The sequence below is a fragment of the Clinocottus analis genome, unplaced genomic scaffold (assembly GCF_023055335.1).
Source record: "Clinocottus analis isolate CAN_PGR_092001 unplaced genomic scaffold, fCliAna1.0.p SCAF_10, whole genome shotgun sequence".
NCBI lineage: Eukaryota > Metazoa > Chordata > Actinopteri > Perciformes > Cottidae > Clinocottus > Clinocottus analis.
The window spans coordinates 13,517,168-13,535,651 of NW_027175821.1; the positions used below are offsets into that span (position 1 = coordinate 13,517,168).

General features: G+C 41.2%; 2 protein-coding genes across 2 annotated transcripts; one reads left to right on the plus strand and one right to left on the minus strand.

Moving 5' to 3' along the window:
- Nucleotides 1–239: 239 nt before the first annotated feature.
- Nucleotides 240–7,168, plus strand: nox1 (NADPH oxidase 1). The gene is made up of 13 exons (XM_068583507.1): nucleotides 240–363; nucleotides 503–598; nucleotides 1,435–1,545; nucleotides 1,876–1,960; nucleotides 2,874–3,025; nucleotides 3,217–3,410; nucleotides 3,492–3,618; nucleotides 3,779–3,871; nucleotides 3,967–4,208; nucleotides 4,601–4,763; nucleotides 4,922–5,068; nucleotides 5,164–5,288; nucleotides 6,152–7,168. Exons 1-13 carry the CDS (start codon nucleotides 319–321, stop codon nucleotides 6,276–6,278), a joined length of 1,707 nt encoding a protein of 568 aa, XP_068439608.1. The 5' UTR covers nucleotides 240–318; the 3' UTR covers nucleotides 6,279–7,168.
- A 34-nt stretch (nucleotides 7,169–7,202) lies between these two features.
- cstf2 (cleavage stimulation factor, 3' pre-RNA, subunit 2) lies at nucleotides 7,203–16,872 on the minus strand. The gene is made up of 13 exons (XM_068595553.1): nucleotides 16,737–16,872; nucleotides 16,424–16,502; nucleotides 16,078–16,247; nucleotides 15,855–15,991; nucleotides 14,480–14,599; nucleotides 14,175–14,297; nucleotides 13,776–13,905; nucleotides 10,452–10,551; nucleotides 9,415–9,614; nucleotides 8,526–8,650; nucleotides 8,051–8,134; nucleotides 7,635–7,795; nucleotides 7,203–7,499 (listed from the first exon to the last, which is right to left on the minus strand). Exons 1-12 carry the CDS (start codon nucleotides 16,831–16,833, stop codon nucleotides 7,670–7,672), a joined length of 1,491 nt encoding a protein of 496 aa, XP_068451654.1. The 5' UTR covers nucleotides 16,834–16,872; the 3' UTR covers nucleotides 7,203–7,499; nucleotides 7,635–7,669.
- Between the last annotated feature and the right edge of the window lie 1,612 nt (nucleotides 16,873–18,484).

Genomic DNA, 18,484 nt, shown 5'->3' on the forward strand with positions numbered 1-18,484 from the left:
TGAAGACAATTGCGTCGCCGCCCAGCACAGACTAAAACTTCCCGAGTGTTGTAACCTGTGCTTCCTCATTCCTGGCACGCGGGCTTATTTCAGGCTGAGGTTGCGGCAGCCAGGAATGTGGTCATTCAGCGCCAGCGGGGAAACCTCTCCTCCAAACAGCCTCAACGACGCACTTCATGCCGGCTTTGTTTTCTCCTGTCTTGAGTCGCTTCTCACCTGCAGACGAGGGAGGAGTCCGGACGGGAGCGTGGGGGATAAAAGTAAACGTGAGGTGGAGATGCAGGGAAGCTGCTGCTGAGACCTGAGGAAGAGCTCAACATGGGGAACTGGATTATCAACAACGGACTCACAGCTTTCATACTGGTCAGTTGTGCTTTGTAGCCGTTAGGAGTTACATTTGGCATGTTGCAAAAGATGCTCAACTTAAGTGGCCTTGATCGCAAATAACATTTAACAAACCAATAGTTCTGTGACGGAAACATGATCTTGGCTGTGTTTGCAGGTGGTCTGGATGGGCATCAACATCTTCCTCTTCGTCTGGTATTACTTCTTCTACGATTTGGGGGATCAGTTTTTCTACACGCGTCATCTTTTAGGGGTGAGTCAGAAGACGAGATGTCAGCTAAGATGCTTCTTCAACCATATCAGTACAGTTTTGACGTAGTTGTACTTTAGTATTTTCATTTTATGCAACCTTATACTTCTACTCTACTACATCACAGAGGCAAATATTGTACTTTTGTTCTTTTCTACATTGGTTTGACATCTAAAGACATCTGACATTACATGAATACAAAACAAATAACAAACAATAACCATAATAAAAACACATTAATGAATGTTGCTGTATTGTTAAAGGACTAGTTTAAACTACCAATCAGCAGAGAAGCTCCAACCGATAATAATGAACGCATTACATATGGAGTACCTTTTCTTTTGATAGTTTAAGTACTGTATATTTTGATGAAAATACTGCCAGTACTTTAACTAAAGTCAGATTTTTTTGAATGCATGACATCGGTACTGTTTCTTTCATAATAAATACTCATTACTTCACTGTTCATATTAATAACTGTGGCTCAGTGGCAGTCCTCCAGTCAGAGGATCAGTGAATGCTTCGTTATGGTCTGGCGGCATGAGCCATCAGGGTGTGAATGATGACATGTAATGTTCAAGAGCTTTGAGCTGTCAGAACACTAGAAAGGTACATTTGCCATCTTTATTTTTTATATTTTGTTTTCCTATTCGTCTGCTGTAATCTTTAAGGAAACTTTAAAGTCACAATAATTTCCTTCGAGATCGATGAAGTTCTATCTTATCTTATTGCATGTTATCTCACTTTGTATTGCTTCCTTTTCGTAAGTGAAGGATGTGAAAACATCCTAAATGTCCTCCCCCACTGATAATCGCACGTTAACATGTATGTTATTCCAGCATGCCTTGGCCTGGGCCAGAGCTCCTGCAGCAGTCCTCAACTTCAACTGCTTGCTGATCCTCCTGCCGGTGTGCAGGAACCTGCTGTCTCTTCTCCGAGGCTCCTTTGTGGTGAGGACATGATGCCTGAATTTCCCAGAAGGGCGAGGCGCACTGAACACACAGTCATTATCTTTCGATGAAGCGTATTGTCTTCTAAACTAGTTTGACTGCATATTAATAATCCACTTGTAACTTCAGTTTTGGTATTTGTGGTATATGTTCATTTTCATAAGTCATTTAATGTATAAAGTTTCCCGTAACAGTCTTCTCTTGGGCTGTATGACAGTAATAAAGGTGAGATGCAAGTAAACTCCTCAACCAGGACCAGACACCGGTCAGGTAGGTTTCGGTCACTTTGGAAATAAGTTTGCAAATCCTTTTCTTTCTTTATCTTTTCAGTGTTGCGGCAGAACAATGAGGAAACAACTGGACAAAAATCTGAGTTTCCACAAGCTGGTGGCGTACATGATCGCTCTGATGACAGGTGAACTTATGCAAGCAATGTTCTTTTTGTCTTCACTTTTTTTTCTTCAGAAAAAAAGATTTTACTAATTGATTCATTAATTCATTTTTTTTAATCTTATCTCAACATTTAAGTTCTACATATGGATTTGGGTGGACTTTTGACCCTTTTCTTTAGAATAAAAAAAAGTGAAACAATATTGTTTTTATCTGTTTGTGGGCATTCTGCCTAAAATACTAAAATACAAGCAAACCTGTCTGACTCATAGTGTATCAGTGTGTATCAGATAGTTTACATAAGGGTGACAGAGAACAGGGAAATTAATAAATAAGAACAACTGTTTGCAGTCCTTCCTGGTGGTGAAGTGAAAATGAGATGACAGCAATAGATGTAACTGTTTTCAGATGTGATACCTCCTTTCCTCTGACTTGTGCTGGAGGTCTCCAGCTTGTTCAGAATGCTGCAGCTTGGATCTTGACGACACATTTTATAACATTTTAACACTTTTTGGTACAAGCTAGAGCTGGTTTTAAGGTTCATATTCATACTTTCAAGGCCAGAAGCCTTGCACCTTCTTACCTATCTGAGCTAATTACACGACATGCACCGCTGTCTTTGTCTCTTGATGCTGCTCTCTTGGTCTTTCCTTCAGGGAAAAATAAATCGGTTGGTTTCCGAGAATTTGCCTAACGTGCCACTTAAATAAGCACAATCAGTTGAAATCAAGACTGAAATCCACTTCTTCACAGCCCAGACTACACAGTTTATTTTCTGGTGGTTTTACTTTAGTTGTGCTTGGTGTAGGCTTTGTTCTAATTGTAAAGTGTGTTAAGTTCATTTTGCATGATCATTCTGCACTTTAAATGAAAATGTATTGGTTGATTTGGTTGATCAAGCAGCAGCGATAATGTGTCTGCTCTCTGTGTTCTGACAGCCGTGCACATGATCGCTCATCTGTTAAACGTGGAGTGGTACAACGACACCAGACGAGGAGTTCATGACCCTCTCAGCCTGGCTCTGTCCAACCTGGAGGACTCAGACATCAACAACACCACCTACCTGAACCCCATCCGCAACATCGACACTGTAAGTTATGACAATGAAATAAAGCGCACGCAGAGATATGAAACCCCTGGTTATCGTAGTTTCATATTAGTCAGAGGATCGTATGCCCATTACTAGTTGAGTAAATTTGCCAAAACGTCGCCACCATTTTCCCTCCTCTCGTTCTTTTAAACAAAAGCCTGTGTGTCCTTGTTGTCGCTCTCGTGTCTCAGGCTGCGCAGCAGACCCCGACGTACTTTGTCTTCACCAGCATCGCTGGCATCACGGGGGTCATCATCACTCTGTCCCTCATCCTCATCATCACCTCCTCCATGGAGGTCATCAGACGCAGCTACTTCGAAGTCTTCTGGTACACCCACCATCTCTTCATCATCTTCTTCGCTGGTCTCGTGATTCACGGAGCCGGGTAAGTCTCGGCCTTTTTGTTCTTTTGAAGACGCGGTTGCTGTCTTTGCAAACCGGTTTCACTCGTCTTTTAAATCTGCAGATACATCGTGAGGAAGCAAGTTACGACAGATCCGCCGCATAACGTCACCTTCTGCAAAACTCGCATTAACGATTGGGGACGGATTCCTCAGTGTCCCATCCCTCAGTTTTCAGGAGGGCCAGCACAGGTTCGGCTTTTTTTCATTTCTCAGAAGCGGCATTTTAGTCTGTACCAGCCTGTGCAACGGCTACTAATACATTTACTTTATTTCTATGACTACAAGTACAAATACAAGCATTGTTTGTGAATTGTGAAATAATTGTATCTCCTTGTTTGTTTGTTTTTAGACCTGGTGGTGGGTGATCGGTCCAATGATCCTGTACCTCTGTGAACGTCTGCTGCGTTTCATTCGTTACATGCAGGCGGTCAAATACAGGAAGGTGCGTTTGATTCAGGATTCGGCTTCGCCATCTAGGTTGTTCGGTAAATGACGCGACGTCTTTTTCACCTGTTTTCTTTTTTTTTTTGCTTCCAGATTGTGATGCATCCGTCCAAGGTGCTGGAGCTGCAGCTGATGAAGAACGGTTTCAAAATGGAGGTGGGCCAGTACGTCTTCCTCAACTGCCCGGCCATCTCCCAGCTGGAGTGGCACCCGTTCACCATGACCTCCGCACCCGAGGAGGACTTCTTTGCCGTCCACATCCGCTCGGCCGGGGACTGGACTGACAAACTTATTGACATCATGCAGCAGCTACCGGAGGGAACACAGGGACCCAAGTGAGTGCTCATTTAAAAACAAAAAGCCAGTTCTCTGTCTCCCAAAGATCACTCAAATCAAAACCAGTCACAAACCAGACACTAGCTTTAAATGCTTTGCTAAGTGGCGTTTTTCCTTTGCTGCATCCTTGTCTCTAATAAAAATATCAAATGTCAACCTTTTAGCTGTTTTTCAAGGTCAATAATGACTAAGGCAACTAGGAGAGCTTCGGAACAAATGATAAATAAACCCAAAACATGACTACAGGATGAGCAACATAAGGGGTCGTATTGGGACAGTGCACTGCATGAAAGTTATCACAACTTAGTATTAGTTTCTGTGACGATGATAATGCCTTGGCAGTCACCTCGGGATAATTTGCAGCTGATAATTATGAAGTGCTGTTCCTCAGAATGGGTGTGGACGGCCCCTTTGGCACCGCCAGCGAGGACGTTTTCGACTATGAGGTCAGCATGCTGGTAGGTGCCGGCATCGGAGTCACTCCCTTTGCCTCCATCCTCAAGTCCATCTGGTACAAGTTCAAGATCTCCAACCCTAAACTGCGCACCAGAAAGGTAACCACCCAGACGCCCATCTCCTATCCGAATCCAGTGCCGTAAACACTGTAATTATGCATTTAAATAACGAACACTGTCCACCCATGTTGGAAAAACAAGTTACCTTTGTGAGACGATCCTTGTTCAGCACGTCTGCATCTACTTCCTGGTTTCAGATCTACTTCTATTGGATTTGCCGGGAAACACACGCCTTCGAATGGTTCGCCGACCTCCTGCAGGTGCTGGAGAGAGAGATGGAGGAGAGAGGAATGGCGGATTTCCTCACCTATAAACTCTATCTGACCGGGTGGGATCAGGGCCATGTGAGTGTGTGAATCACAGGGCAAAGTCCAGACAAACAGTGTGAGCGTTCAGCTTATCTCATGCAGATGTTTCTCCGCCCCACGTTTCATCACAGGCCACTCATGTCGGGCTTCGCTCCGATGAGGACACCGACGTGGTCACTGGGCTCAAACAGAAGACTCACTACGGCAGACCCGCCTGGGACAAGGAGTTCGAACAAGTCCGCAAAGAAAATCCCACGTGAGATGAAATCTTCTTTTTTAGAAAATCACTTTAAATCTATTGGATACCTGAATAAAATACAGGAGATTGACTAAAGAAGTATTCAGTTAACTTACCTTAGTATAAAATATTACATCACGTGCTGTATTCACAATCCTTGAGTAGGAAAGCAAGAAATATCACCACCAAAATGTACTTTATCAAAAGTAAAATACTGCTTCTGCAGAAAAAACTAATTATTAAGTATTATATGAATACATTGTTAATACTGATGCATTAATCTGTGGGCACTGTTACTTACTTTATTCACACAGTGATGGAAAGTACGTTTACATGAGTACAATATTAACTTAACTTGTGTATTTCCATTTCCTACTTTAGTCTTCTGCTCCACCACATTTTAAATATTGTTGGTTTTACTTCACTACGTGTATTTCACACCTCAAGTTACTAGCTATTACAGGTATTAGTACAGCACTTGAGTAGAGCTTAGTCGAGTACACTCGAGACAAAATACTTTGAGTTTTCATCTAAAAAAGTCTCCACCACTAAAGTAGAAGTGAATGGAAACCTTCTGATGCTGCTGCAGTTTTGATACATATGTGCATCCTGCAAACAAACTGATTTTAAAATTAATTCTCATTTTATTTTTTATGAAAAATATCAATAAATTATTTATTTCTATTGTTTTAATTTCCATATTTTTTGATTTAACTTGATTTTAAAGCACTTTGTGCTGCATATCTTGTGCCAGACAAGTCATGTTTATCTTTGTTACTTGCATAGATTGGATGGTATTTTGATATTTTCCACCCATATTAAGATATTTTGCACTTTTGAAGTTTAAACTTTAACCTCCTAAATCTTCTTTGTGTTTTCAGGTCCGTGGTGGGAACTTTCTTGTGTGGCCCTGCGGTTCTAGCAACAGTCTTGTCAAAGAAATGTGCCAAATACTCCGATGTAGATCCCCGGAAGACCAAATTTTACTTCAACAAGGAGAATTTCTGAGTGGAAAATACAATCAAGGAAACAGCATTTTGGCATTTTGAAGGTCAACAGCTTCTGTATTACTATAAGAAAATAAATGACAACGCGGCCCGGACACCTGGGCAGAAGCTGTGTGCTTGACACGCTGACCAAGAGGCAGGAGATGTTTATCTGCACTACTCAGGGACCGCCTACTGTAAGTCATTGTTTAAACAGTCAACACATCTCTCATTGTATTCCCTATTGTATGATGTATTTCTAGTGAAGGCTAATATTTTACTTTTACAAGATGTCAGGACCTAAGAGGTTTAGTCTCTCCAGTGCACATTTGTTTTTGCAAAAGGATTCATATTGTAATTTACTACTGTCGTCGCTCTGCAACCAACAATCATTTCCCTTTTTATCCAAACTTTTTCTATGTGAATGTCAGAAATTAAAAGCTCCGATTTGATCATGTTTTTAGCTAATAATTTCTCATTTTATCCAACCAACAGTCCAAAATCCCAAAAGATTGTTTACCGTCAAAGAAAAGAAAATCATAGTTTATGAAGCTGGAGCCAGTGGATTTTGAGAATTGTGTTCTGTTGATTGATTAATCGTTTTAGCTCAAGCAGCATATTTCAGCTTTCTTCATGTTTTTCACTGGAGAGAATTCCCCTGTAATCAAATACACCGTAAATATCATGTGTTCTGACCTTTGTCACTTTACTGAAACTGGTTAAGGAAACAGATTTCTTGGACAGGTTGGTTTATTATATGTAAAATGACCCTGGTATTTACTTTCAGTGATAAGGCGACCAGGAGGAAGACTTCCTGTCACGTAGCTTGTGAGTTAGTCATCCTGTAAGGCTTGGAAGGATTCATTGTAAACTACTTTTATAACTTTTTCTTTTTTTTTAATACCCTTTATTGCATTCAAAACTTTTAAATAAAGGAATACAACAATGTATTTTGGGGTTTTATTGACAAAACAACATCCAGACATTTTCCACATGAAAACAGTCGGCTCTGGAGGAAAAGAGATGAGACCTCATGACAATCAATCTTGGTCTTTATTTGTTCAGCATTCATCATCCACTCAGATGTTTCACTTTTTTTTAAATCCACAAGTAAAAACCTGGCTCTTTCACACAGAAAACATGAGTAAAAAAAAACTATACAATATTCCAAACTAAGTATAGACGTCTTCAGGCCGGTTGGAGCAGGCGGTGACAGTCAGCGAGGTGGAGCAGATCAAGAGCCCTGAAATGATACACGGGGAGGAAATCTGAATAACACGTCAGAAATTACAGCATTGCTCTACGACAACACAAGAATGCTCCAAAACCAGTGAATTTCCTGAAGGAAAGGAAATGAAGGAACTTCATCTTGGCCTACTTGAAACATTTTGAAGCCGTTTTTCAGTCGGACCATCAAGGTGCACCTCCTGCAGTCTTCTGAATCTGCTCTTTGAGGATGAGGATGCTCTGACGCTGGTCCACGGGCAACATGGCGATCTGTTCTGGGGTCAGCTGCAGGACCTGCATAATGAGGGCCGCCTAGAGAGGGACAAACAAAAAGGTCAAACAGGAGGTAAAATGTGCTTTTCTGCCCTCAAAGTGAACAGAAAGGTCTCGCTTATTTGATGTCCCAAGAAATGTTTATTTGTAACAGGAACAGGAATTCCTCCTTAAAAAGCCTTTTGTGTTAGAATATAATTAGAGATGCCAAGAATAACTTGCAATCAGTGAATGAGGATGATAAAAGAGATTAGCATGTTGCTCAGAGGCACGCTGGCAGACAAAGGCACCCACCTTCTCCTGGTCCTGTGTGGAGACCTGGCTCTGCCCCGGACTGAATCCTCCTCCTGATGGAGGAGCACCAGAGATACCAGGACCCTGCAGGACAAACGTACAGTTTACAGAGGGTCATGACCTCTTAGTTAGAGCAGATATCCCTGAGTGCATCTTTCTTCCCTCGTATTCACACAACCTTTACAGTACTTTTTCTTTTTTTTTTAATGTAATGTTAAGCGACTGTTTATTCAGTATTTGTAGTCTGAATAAGACACACATTCCTTGTAATAATAAATATATAGACTTTGTAATCCACAAAAACACAGTACAAAGAGGTCTTGAAAGTAATTAGAGTAATAGTCAACGTACATCCTCACTAAATCCAATAAACAGATTTTCTATTTGCAGTTTTCTGCCTTGTAGTGATTCATTTAAAATACAAAAACATAACCAAACAGCTGGCACAGACAAAGACATCAGATGCAGCTTTTACCGGTCTTGCAGGTGGAGGCGCGTTTGGGCCCATGTTGTGAGGAACGGGAACTTGCATTCCCGTCGCCATGGGAACCCTCTGGCCGGTCACTGGACCACGTGCGTCCATCGCCCTCGGGTCCCGACCTGCAGAAAAGGAAGAACAACACTCTTCCTGTTCATACCTTGTTGAGCAATGACCGTTGTCGAAGGGTTATAACTGTGCAAAGAATTGGAGATGTTTTCACAACATCAATATTTAAGAGATGAATTATGATTAGTTTATAAAACCTGTAGCACCTTGTAGTACATAAATAACCCAACTAAATAACTACTACAAACTAAATCAGTTTGAATCCATAAAAATCTTTTATTACCTTTCTATTTAAATTGTGTGTTTTAAAAAAACAAACACAATAGACGACTATAACTAAAAGTAAGAGTGTAACATTCAGAATTGTTGGTGGTTCACACAGATTAAGTCTGGAGACTTGTGGACAGCTATTATAACCAAAGAACAAAGGGATCTGTATCGGGCAATATGATCAATTAAAAACAACGTGATCGGGGAGCTAAAGGTTATATTTGCTCCCTTTTTTCTTTCGTGCTGATCTGAACTGAGTTTTATAATCCGTTGCACTAATATTAAGGGATTCTTTAACTGGGATTCTAGAAACAGAAGAAAAATAGATTAAAGAGTCATTAGATATAAGGAAATAGAACTTTAGCTACAGCAGTAAGAAAAACATGTTTTTCATAATAAATCAACCGTCCTTGTCCTGTGAAACCATCTCAGTGGAACAAAACCCTTTTGTTTGGTTCAGCTACTGAAACAACAACACGTTGACTGCACCCCACACATGAATGTCAACTATCATCCGTTCTCCAACTGAAGCAATGAGAGCAGCTACCTCTGGTCTCCATTGGCGGTCCGCGTGGCTCCATCATAGGGGGCCCTCTGGGGTCACCCATCATGTTGCGTGGTTCACCCATGGGTGGGCCTCTCATGTCCATTGGAGGGCCTCTCATATCCGGAGGGGGTCCACTTGGCATTTGGGCCATGTGCACAGGTGGGGCTTGGTGGGGCGGTGGAGCTGCCATGTAACCCCGACTAACAGACATAAAATAAGAGCAATTCAATTACAATTACAGTATTTTGGGGCATCAACATTGTTTTATAACAACCATCTACAGATACACCGAGTCCTCCTCTGTTGTGTTTTCTTCCTCCAGAGGTCTGGGATCTGTAGCATTCAAATTTCCATATAGTATGAATTGTTCATATCCGGTCACCGTGCGGATAGCCGTAAGAACTGTTGTCGCTCTTCGGCAGGCACCACCTGAGGGTGCAGCGGTCGGAGCTACTTATAACTTTTGTCATGGTTATAACTTTATAACAACAACAACCCAAAAAACACAACCGTTTGTGACATAAACAATTCGTAACACTAATAATTGTACATTCATGAAATTACCCTGCCGAACTGCATGCTGGATACAGCTCACCCACTATCACAAGAAGAAACTCCCTCGCTACATTAAAAAACAAAAAAGAGCGATGCAGGGGGTAACAACGAGAGACCAGCAATGCACCAATACAACTTGGTTAGACACGTAAGCAACGCTGATTGGTATTTGTTATAAATGTACGTTGGTAGTTGGGTGACAAGAAGCTGAACATGGAGGGACTGAGGACCCAGGGGAATGTAGGGGGGGAAAACCAGGAAGAGACAGACAAACAGCTGTTCACCGCTAGCTGTTGGCCAGCAAGCAGTGAACAACGAGCGGTGAACACCCGTTTAGTTGGCCGGCGGTCCTTTTCGGCATTAGTGAATGTATGCGTTTACTGTTATATACCGTGAAACTGCCAGAATCTTACAAAATACTGCGATATGAATTTTGAGCCATACCGCCCAGCCCTAATGTGCGATGTGGGTGAATATCTCACCTGGGCTCTATGACCTCTCCTGTGACCGACAGTAGAGTTCCTCCTCTGGGATCATTGGGACCGTCTCCGAGCAGGCCTCTGGGGGGGATACCGCCAGGTCCTGAGAAAGAAACAAGCATACACTCAACCACATAAAAACACAACACCCAAACAAGCCTTTGTTCTATTCAATGACCAGGAAATGTTTCATGACATTAAGAAAAAGGAAGACATTCCAGTTAAAAAGGACGGACACACACACGGACACACACACACACACACACACACACACACACACACACACACACACACACACACACAAGGACACACACACAGGTTGATGAACATACAAAAGTGCACAGCGACCACATCAAACTGCCAGAGCAATATGTCACATCACACAGGGAGATATCAGGAGTGAATATCGGGAACACAATAATGCAGCAAAAAAACAATCCCAATCGATATTTAAGAGGGAGATTACAGGTTAAATACACAGGAAAAACTGAAGAATACATGAAAAACTTATTCCCCACAGTGTTCCCTACTTGTGTCTTGTGACTCTGGTGTTATTTGGCCATGAGATCATCATGGCAGGGAGCATGCAGAGAGATGTACAGTAGGCAGATCAGTGTTTGGTTAAAAAGCAGGAACACCTACTGCCCAACAAAAGGGTACAACGTGGTGCTCGAGTTCAGTGAGCCATGTGATCTCACAGTGGCTGGAGCGCACACGGTCAATTCAAGTCTGCTGTTCTGGGAGCTGCGAAACAGTCAGCCTGAATGAAAGATGGAAGGCCCCGCCCACAGGACTGGGCCGTAACTCAATGTTCATTTACGGAATCATTTTGTCACAAAATCGTATATCAAGACGGAGCAGAACACACTCATGTTGTCTCAAATGATACACATAACAAAGCACATAATCATAAATGTCTCAAAATCAGAATTAACAAGAATACAGTTTAAGGGTATACCCATGTGTAGTTAATTCCAACTATTTTCTTAATGAGATTACTTAGCCCGCTTGCCGAGAAACATCTTCAACATCCATGTTACATCTCGTCTTGGACATCAGGAGATCTCCGGTTGTGCACATCCATCAGTAAAGTAACCCTCAGAGTGAGGATTTAATATCAGGGAGGGTTTAATGCCATTTCTCTTCTGCTTAATGTTGAAGTTGCATGAAACATCCAAACTACCATTCCATTGGCATCATGGGAAATGTTTACTCGTGCAAACAACTGCGGCTCAACAGATGATTTATTTTGCCACAGGACCGGTTCTCCAAGCTGTTAACGTGCCTCAAGATCATCACTCGTGCATATTTACTGCAGATCACTAAAGACAATGGCATCTTCTAAATACACGGCATATCTAGGATCCAGATAGTGCTAGGCAATATATCAACATCATATTAATATTGTATTATGAGAGAGATTGGTCTTAGATTTTGGATTAGGTGAGATTGTAATACGGTATAAAAGTGTTGCCTTTTTTCCTGGTTATAAATGCTGAATTACAGTAAAGTGATGGCATTTCTGAACTTACCAGCTGTTTACTTAGTCATTGCTGATTAGTATTTTTTTGATAAAGTACCAACGGTCAACTATGGTCAAGGTTTTGGGCTTTAAGGTATCCTTTTAAACAGCTTTGTCAGCATCATTCAAGTTCTTTGAGGACATGCGCTACATTTCTTCTGAGATGATTCCGCATAAACTATAATGACACTATCTACAGTACTCACTGAAATATCACTTTAAACATTACACATGGTAAGAAACATGCAAATAACATTTGCTACTTGCAAATGTTTTAATCCTGGCAAACCTGTATCTGTTCACATGCACCTCCAATGAAACACATTGTGCTTCGGTTCTGATAATGCTCAGAGATCATTATCTTTACACAAACAGGCTTATAGCTACTTTAACAATGGAAAAAAGGGTTTATAATTGATTGTAGTGGACATGCAGTCTGAAAGACCTGTACAAAGCAGACACTAAACCCCAAAGTGGTGTGTATTTGGACATATCTGGCCTCTCCATAACCGTCCTACGAGAGAACTGAAGCAGTACAGTGATACCTTGAGGCCGCTCGATAGCAGCTTGCCCAGACGATCCTGTGGGAGAATGCTGAAGGTTTCCTGAGCCAGCATTAAAGTGAAAAGAACAGGAGACACAAGACTCAAGAGAGGAGAGCAGCACTTTAGCAGCATTTTGAAGCGTGCTCATGACAATAATGTGAATACACACAAGTACACATACACAGAGCAGGAGGCGAGGAGGGAACTTTAACATTAAATATTTTTGCATGAAGGCGTAACACAAAGACCGAGACAAAAACATCAAACATTTAGGGAGAATGAATAAAGGTGGTCAAGAGTCAAGCCGATTATAATCTCTTTAAGCCTCTCGACTACTAACCAGGCTCTGGGGACACCTAGTGATCCCAGTAAGCCATGGCATGTGCAAAGCTTTGACATAAAATAAAAGGGAACGGATACACTGCGGTTATGGTTGTCGTTAAAATGAGTGCAATTTTGCACAAATAACTACTTAAAATCAGATTTGAAGTGAAGAACAGCCTAACCATTGCCCTACATTGTACTGATGAAAATGCATGACGGTAGCTTTGTTGCACCTGCTAAAAGAGTGATGAGGGGGAAGGTTGCTGGCCCTACTGTATGACAGTTTAATGACACTTTAATGACACTTTTAAATGGAATTAATAATAAATAAATAAAATACTATAAAATGCCAAAGTCATTTAGCAGCTTAAAAAAAATACTGCACTGTGGCGGTTGACTAGAAAAAACGCAAAGCAAAAATAGGATTGACCTCGTTTTGGGGAAACTTGCCGACACATTTTCATCATCATTATGTTTATTTATTTATTTTTGTTATTAAAAAGACCAAAACACCTGGTAGCTCGAGTGTGGCCTATGAGCATGTGCATTAGCACTCACTATATTATTCAATATTCTTAATATTAGATAGATTTTTATTTTTCCACGCCTGGAAATAACCATTTAAAAAAATTTCAGGACTTTTACAGGTTTTTCATGACCGTAAGAACCCTGAGATTATTGAATGTTAAAGTACTATATTATTTCACACTGACCACAATACACAGCTTTGTTTTTCTGTGATCATACATTTAAATAAAAAAACTATTAAAGAAACTATTTTTGAAACACAACAATAAACCTGTTCAACCTCATTCTGCTTGAGGATCGAGTGCAATGAAACAGTCACGACCATAGTAATATGCCATCTATAAGCATGACACCCCACAACCAGTTCAGTTGGAGATGTAATTATGCATGCAGTTTGATGATGATTACCTGGAGGTCCAGCAGGTCCTGCTCCTGGTCCCGGTCCTTGTCCCGGCCCTGGTCCTGGCATTGGTCCAGAGACACCACCCATGTTGGGGGGCTGCATCATTTGAGGTGCTCCATTGACATGCATTCCAGGCTAGAATAGAAAAAAAAAGATACTTCTTAACAAATGATACTTAGATGTAATAAATTGTGGGACTCAACTGATCAACAGTTTCATTGTCAGTAAATTGTGACATTAACAGACAAACTGCAGCGTTGCTCTCCACCGCTGTTCTCATCAATATTAATTTATGACCAGCAGCAAACATCACATCCTTTTTCAGGGTGGAGCGCGTGACTGTTTTATCGAAACAGAACTGATGCGACAATGACTTTAAAAAGGCGAAGGACCGCTGTGTTTACCCCAGACTGCGGCTGAGACATCTGCACGCTGGGGGGAGCAGAAGGTGGGTTGAGCGGCGGTACTCCTCCGACCTGCCCGCTGGGAATCAGAGGCGGGACGGGCGTTTGACGGTGGAGCATTTTCTGGATATGGAGTATAAGAAAAAGCATCTCAGAAAAATATGCAACGGATTTAAAAGTGCAAAGTAGCTTTAGGCTACTCTGACTAGTAACAAGGCCACAGTCAGACAGGCCTCGCTTCAAATAAACATAAGATCATACAAGATTCCACAAATTTCTTCATTCTTAATCTGGTCTGCTCTCACCAAGGCTATCTCAGGGTCCACAATCCGCATGACCACTTGGGCCTGCAGCAGAGCGTACGCCAGCTGAGGGTTTTGCAGCAGCATGTTTCTTGCCTCTTGGGGACTGTTCTGCACACACAGCTGGAGAGAGAAATCACATTTTCACCAAAATCTCAATTGGGCTGTGCAAAAAAAAAAAATAGAATAACTGTGGGACCTTTTACATAATAAGAACTCGACTTCAACCAACCAAAGTGGATGCATTAGCACAAAACATTAAACAAAGATGTCCAACAATATCGGCGCTATCAAGAGCCCAAGCACTCCGATCCGCACATGGAGCTGTCCCATTCACACGCACTTTAGTACGACAAAACACTTTTCCAGTCGGAAGGAAAAAATGTCTGCAGTGTGGCATTTCTTTGAGCCTAATGAAGAAGACCAACAGATGTGCGAACATAAAGCATCTCTGGAAGAGACAGACTGTTCAGCACAGCCTTGGTTTAATGAAAGGAAGAGCATCTGCATACAGTAGTCACCCTGGAGGGGGTTTAAATTGAGAGAAACATTTGTCACCATCTTTTGGGGGGACTAAAGAGAGCAAGCAGCATTAACATGCAGTTTGAGAACATTACTTTCGGGGGAAAACTATAATACTTACATTTATGTCAGACTCATCAATCTTTTGTTATGTTCGACAGAAAGTACTCTTTTTTTTCTCAAACTAATAAACTGGCACAAGATCGGAGCATACACTCACCAGAATAATGCATAAATGCTGTTGACGCACCCGTTCCGCAGATAAATACTATAATACCAGAGACGAGGCATTATAACTGCCAATTAAGCCTTTTATAAAAAGAGTGTTTTGTACTACTTATTTATCAGCCTCTCAAAGACTCTCCATATCTTAAAATATGGACACAATGTACTTATTTTTAGAAAAAATACTATTTGAAAAACAAGAACATTTTGGACCGAATAGTCCAAAATGATTTTAAACGCATGTAGAAAAAAGTAAAAGAAATGTACTTGTTAAATAGTTATAAAAGAAAAGTAAATAAGCAAGGACATCAGAAAGGATTTTGGTGAGAGGGAATTACTGGCTTACAACAAACTGATAAATAAATTCATTCAACAAAAGATTTTTGATATGTTAATATATGTTAGATATGTTAATTGACAGTGAGGGAGACAGTTGGTTTATTTATTAGCCTCCTTTTAAAGAGGGAGTGGAGGACGGGCACTTTAACTGGGACTGATGATGTTCAGTGGTGGTTTGGGTCTTCACGCTAAATGCATCCATTTAAAAAGGGTCGATGAAGAAAGGAAAGGATATGCAAATTATGGATATCCAAATAATACTAGACGCAAGTAAGGAAAGAAGGCAGCCTACCTTCATCTGTTTCATGAGTTCAAACATCTGCTCTGGAGGAAGACTGGCCACAGCTCTGCTGATGGACTCTGGGGCTTCCTGTGGCTGGATGGTATCTCCATAAGGAGACTCAATAATAGGAGCCCCCGTTCCCAAACCTGTGCAAGACAAAAAAAATAGCAGAGAACTGTAGCCTCGCACATCACAATAAATTCTGACACACCAAGAGGTAAGAGACACTTACTTTTGAGCTCTTCCTTGTTTTTTTCACTGGCTGCGTTGTCAACACGGAGGGCCCGGCCGCTGAACTCTCTCCCGTTGAGGTTCCGCATTGCACTGAGGGCCGTCTCCTGGTCTTGGTATTCACAGAAACCATATCCCTTTGGCTTTCCTGTTTCCCTGTCATATACCAACCTGAGCACCAGAGACACACGTCATCATGTCTGAGAGTTCACATGGTTAAGAGTTCACAGTGAAAATGCCAAAACACATAAGCTTGTATTATCAGTATGTCTGTACTGTGTTAACACTGACTTGTATATGGTGTTTGGGGTACACGATGAAGATGATGAGCGGCTCCTTTCACTTACCTGAAGCTGACAACAAGTCCAACTTCAGAAAATATGTCTTTCAGCTGCTCCTCTGTAGCTTCGTACGGGATGTTCCCCACTATAATAATAATGACATGTAAGAAACGTTATTTAACAAAAATAAATACACGTTTGATGTAAAAAGTTAGTTTCCTCGTTGCCAAGCTAACGGCTGTTGTTGCCAAGCTAACGGCAACACCAGCTGCGGCTATCAACGATAGCGAGCTCTTGTTCGGTAAGCGGTTGTTCATGGCGTTGTTTCGCACCGAACAGACACAACCCGCCGGGAGCCGCGTAACGGAAACAAACTTACCAAACACGGATCGCAATGAACGATCAACTGCCGGGTCTCTGTTAGCGGCGACAGCAGCGGCAGCTGCAGCCGCAGCAGCAGCGGCTAAATTCGCCATTTTGGGGACACAAATGGACGCGACACCAGGAAATAAGACTGAAACGATATCCGTTTGTGAGAAGAAGAAGAAGTAAAAAAGGCCACATTCAAACACAGTGCAACATTTCCTTATCCTTTGACAGTCAACACCAGCCACTAGCTATTTTTTTCTTATTATTTTGTAATAGTCCTGCAGCAATAACCAATTGTTGAAAGTGGGAAATTTACTGAAGTGCAGAACGGGTCAAAGAAGTTATCATATATCGGAAGGATTAATAGATGGCGCTGTTGTCCGCGGTTAGTTTAAGTGAGCTAGCGTTAACCTAACTCCTTGCTTGGGTCTACTTTCAGCACGGTGACATAGTGCAGAAACATATTACATGCTATGAACTGATAATGCATGAGTTTAAAGTAAGTTTATGTTACTGCCGGCACGCTCCTAAATATCCAGCATGCTGCATGCTATCCATTTTGATCTCAAGTGGGCCAGACCAGAAAAATCACAGCATAATAACGCATAATTAACGACAATCTTTCTCTATGTTTAAATCATTGGGGAAGGTTTTTAGATGATAAACTCTATTTTAAGGTCTTTCAACAATTACCTAGAAACATAAAGACCAATAATTCAAACATCAGCCCCCTGTTTGTCTGCCTTGGCTCTCCTCTGCAGATTCCCTCGCTTTGTGACACGTTTGTGGCGCGACTTTCATGACGTGATCCATGTGTAACGACTTCTAACACAATAATATCAGTGCTCCCATCAAATGTGACTGTGGATCAATGGTTTGCATGTCTGTCTTATAAGCAGAGGATCAGAGGTTTGAATCCCAGCTCTGCTAATTTTGTTCTTTAAAAAAAAAAATGTTTTTTTTTGATTGAACACCCTGGCGGTCCGGATCCGGCCCGCGGGCCGTATGTTTGACACCCCTGCTTTAAAATAAGGTATGGTGGCTCATGAATCACTCTCCAGCTGCCTCATTATAAAGAATTTCTTAATTGATACATGTGGAATATCGGCTGTCCAATATAAAAATTACAAAATATTGTCTCAAGAAGCTGTTATATCTTAATTCTGACTTTTTTTGGAGAAAAAAAAACACAGTTTCAGTTTCATCCACACTTAATTTTCAGACACCGATGTCTAATTTGAAGTCATTTGATCAATATTTTCACAATAAAATAATTAGCTGAGGTGACCGGCTTTTTTCTCAGCCCATTTAATTTTTGTGTGTGCTATTTTCATTTTTGTAACATATTTTATTTAGGGAGTTGTCTTTCAAATTAAAGTGCGACAAAAAATGTGATAATTAATGCAGGAAAGAGTTGGATTAGCCTGGAATTTAAAGTAGTTTTAGGAAAACAGTATCATAGTTTGGATCTGATATATATGTATGTATGTATATGTATGTAGTGGCAAAACAACCACCCTTGACATGGAGTTATGTATTGTTATCGCGAGCCTATCTCTATACGCAACTAACTTCTTGAGAGGATTTGTGTGAGGTTTTTTTTTCCCCCGCGTTATTTATGTTGACAAATTAGTTTTTACTGTTACATGTGTAAACAACAGACATCCGTATGGATTTACAATGTTGTGCTCTGAGCAGCATCTCTGGTCTTGAATGCCCTAAATTGTCTTTTTTGTTAGGAACCTATTGTGTAATGCT

Bases quoted from the DNA above. Each gene is read 5' to 3' on its own strand.
- nox1 (XM_068583507.1), top strand. From the start codon at position 319: ATGGGGAACTGGATTATCAACAACGGACTCACAGCTTTCATACTG. The intron at 3,026-3,216 runs GTAAGTTATGAC...CTCGTGTCTCAG, and splicing joins CCATCCGCAACATCGACACT to GCTGCGCAGCAGACCCCGAC. The intron at 3,872-3,966 runs GTGCGTTTGATT...TTTTGCTTCCAG, and splicing joins AGGCGGTCAAATACAGGAAG to ATTGTGATGCATCCGTCCAA.
- cstf2 (XM_068595553.1), bottom strand. From the start codon at position 16,833: ATGGCGAATTTAGCCGCTGCTGCTGCGGCTGCAGCTGCCGCTGCTGTC. The intron at 14,298-14,479 runs GTGAGAGCAGAC...CTCCATATCCAG, and splicing joins TGGACCCTGAGATAGCCTTG to AAAATGCTCCACCGTCAAAC. The intron at 13,906-14,174 runs GTAAACACAGCG...TTTCTATTCTAG, and splicing joins TGTCTCAGCCGCAGTCTGGG to CCTGGAATGCATGTCAATGG.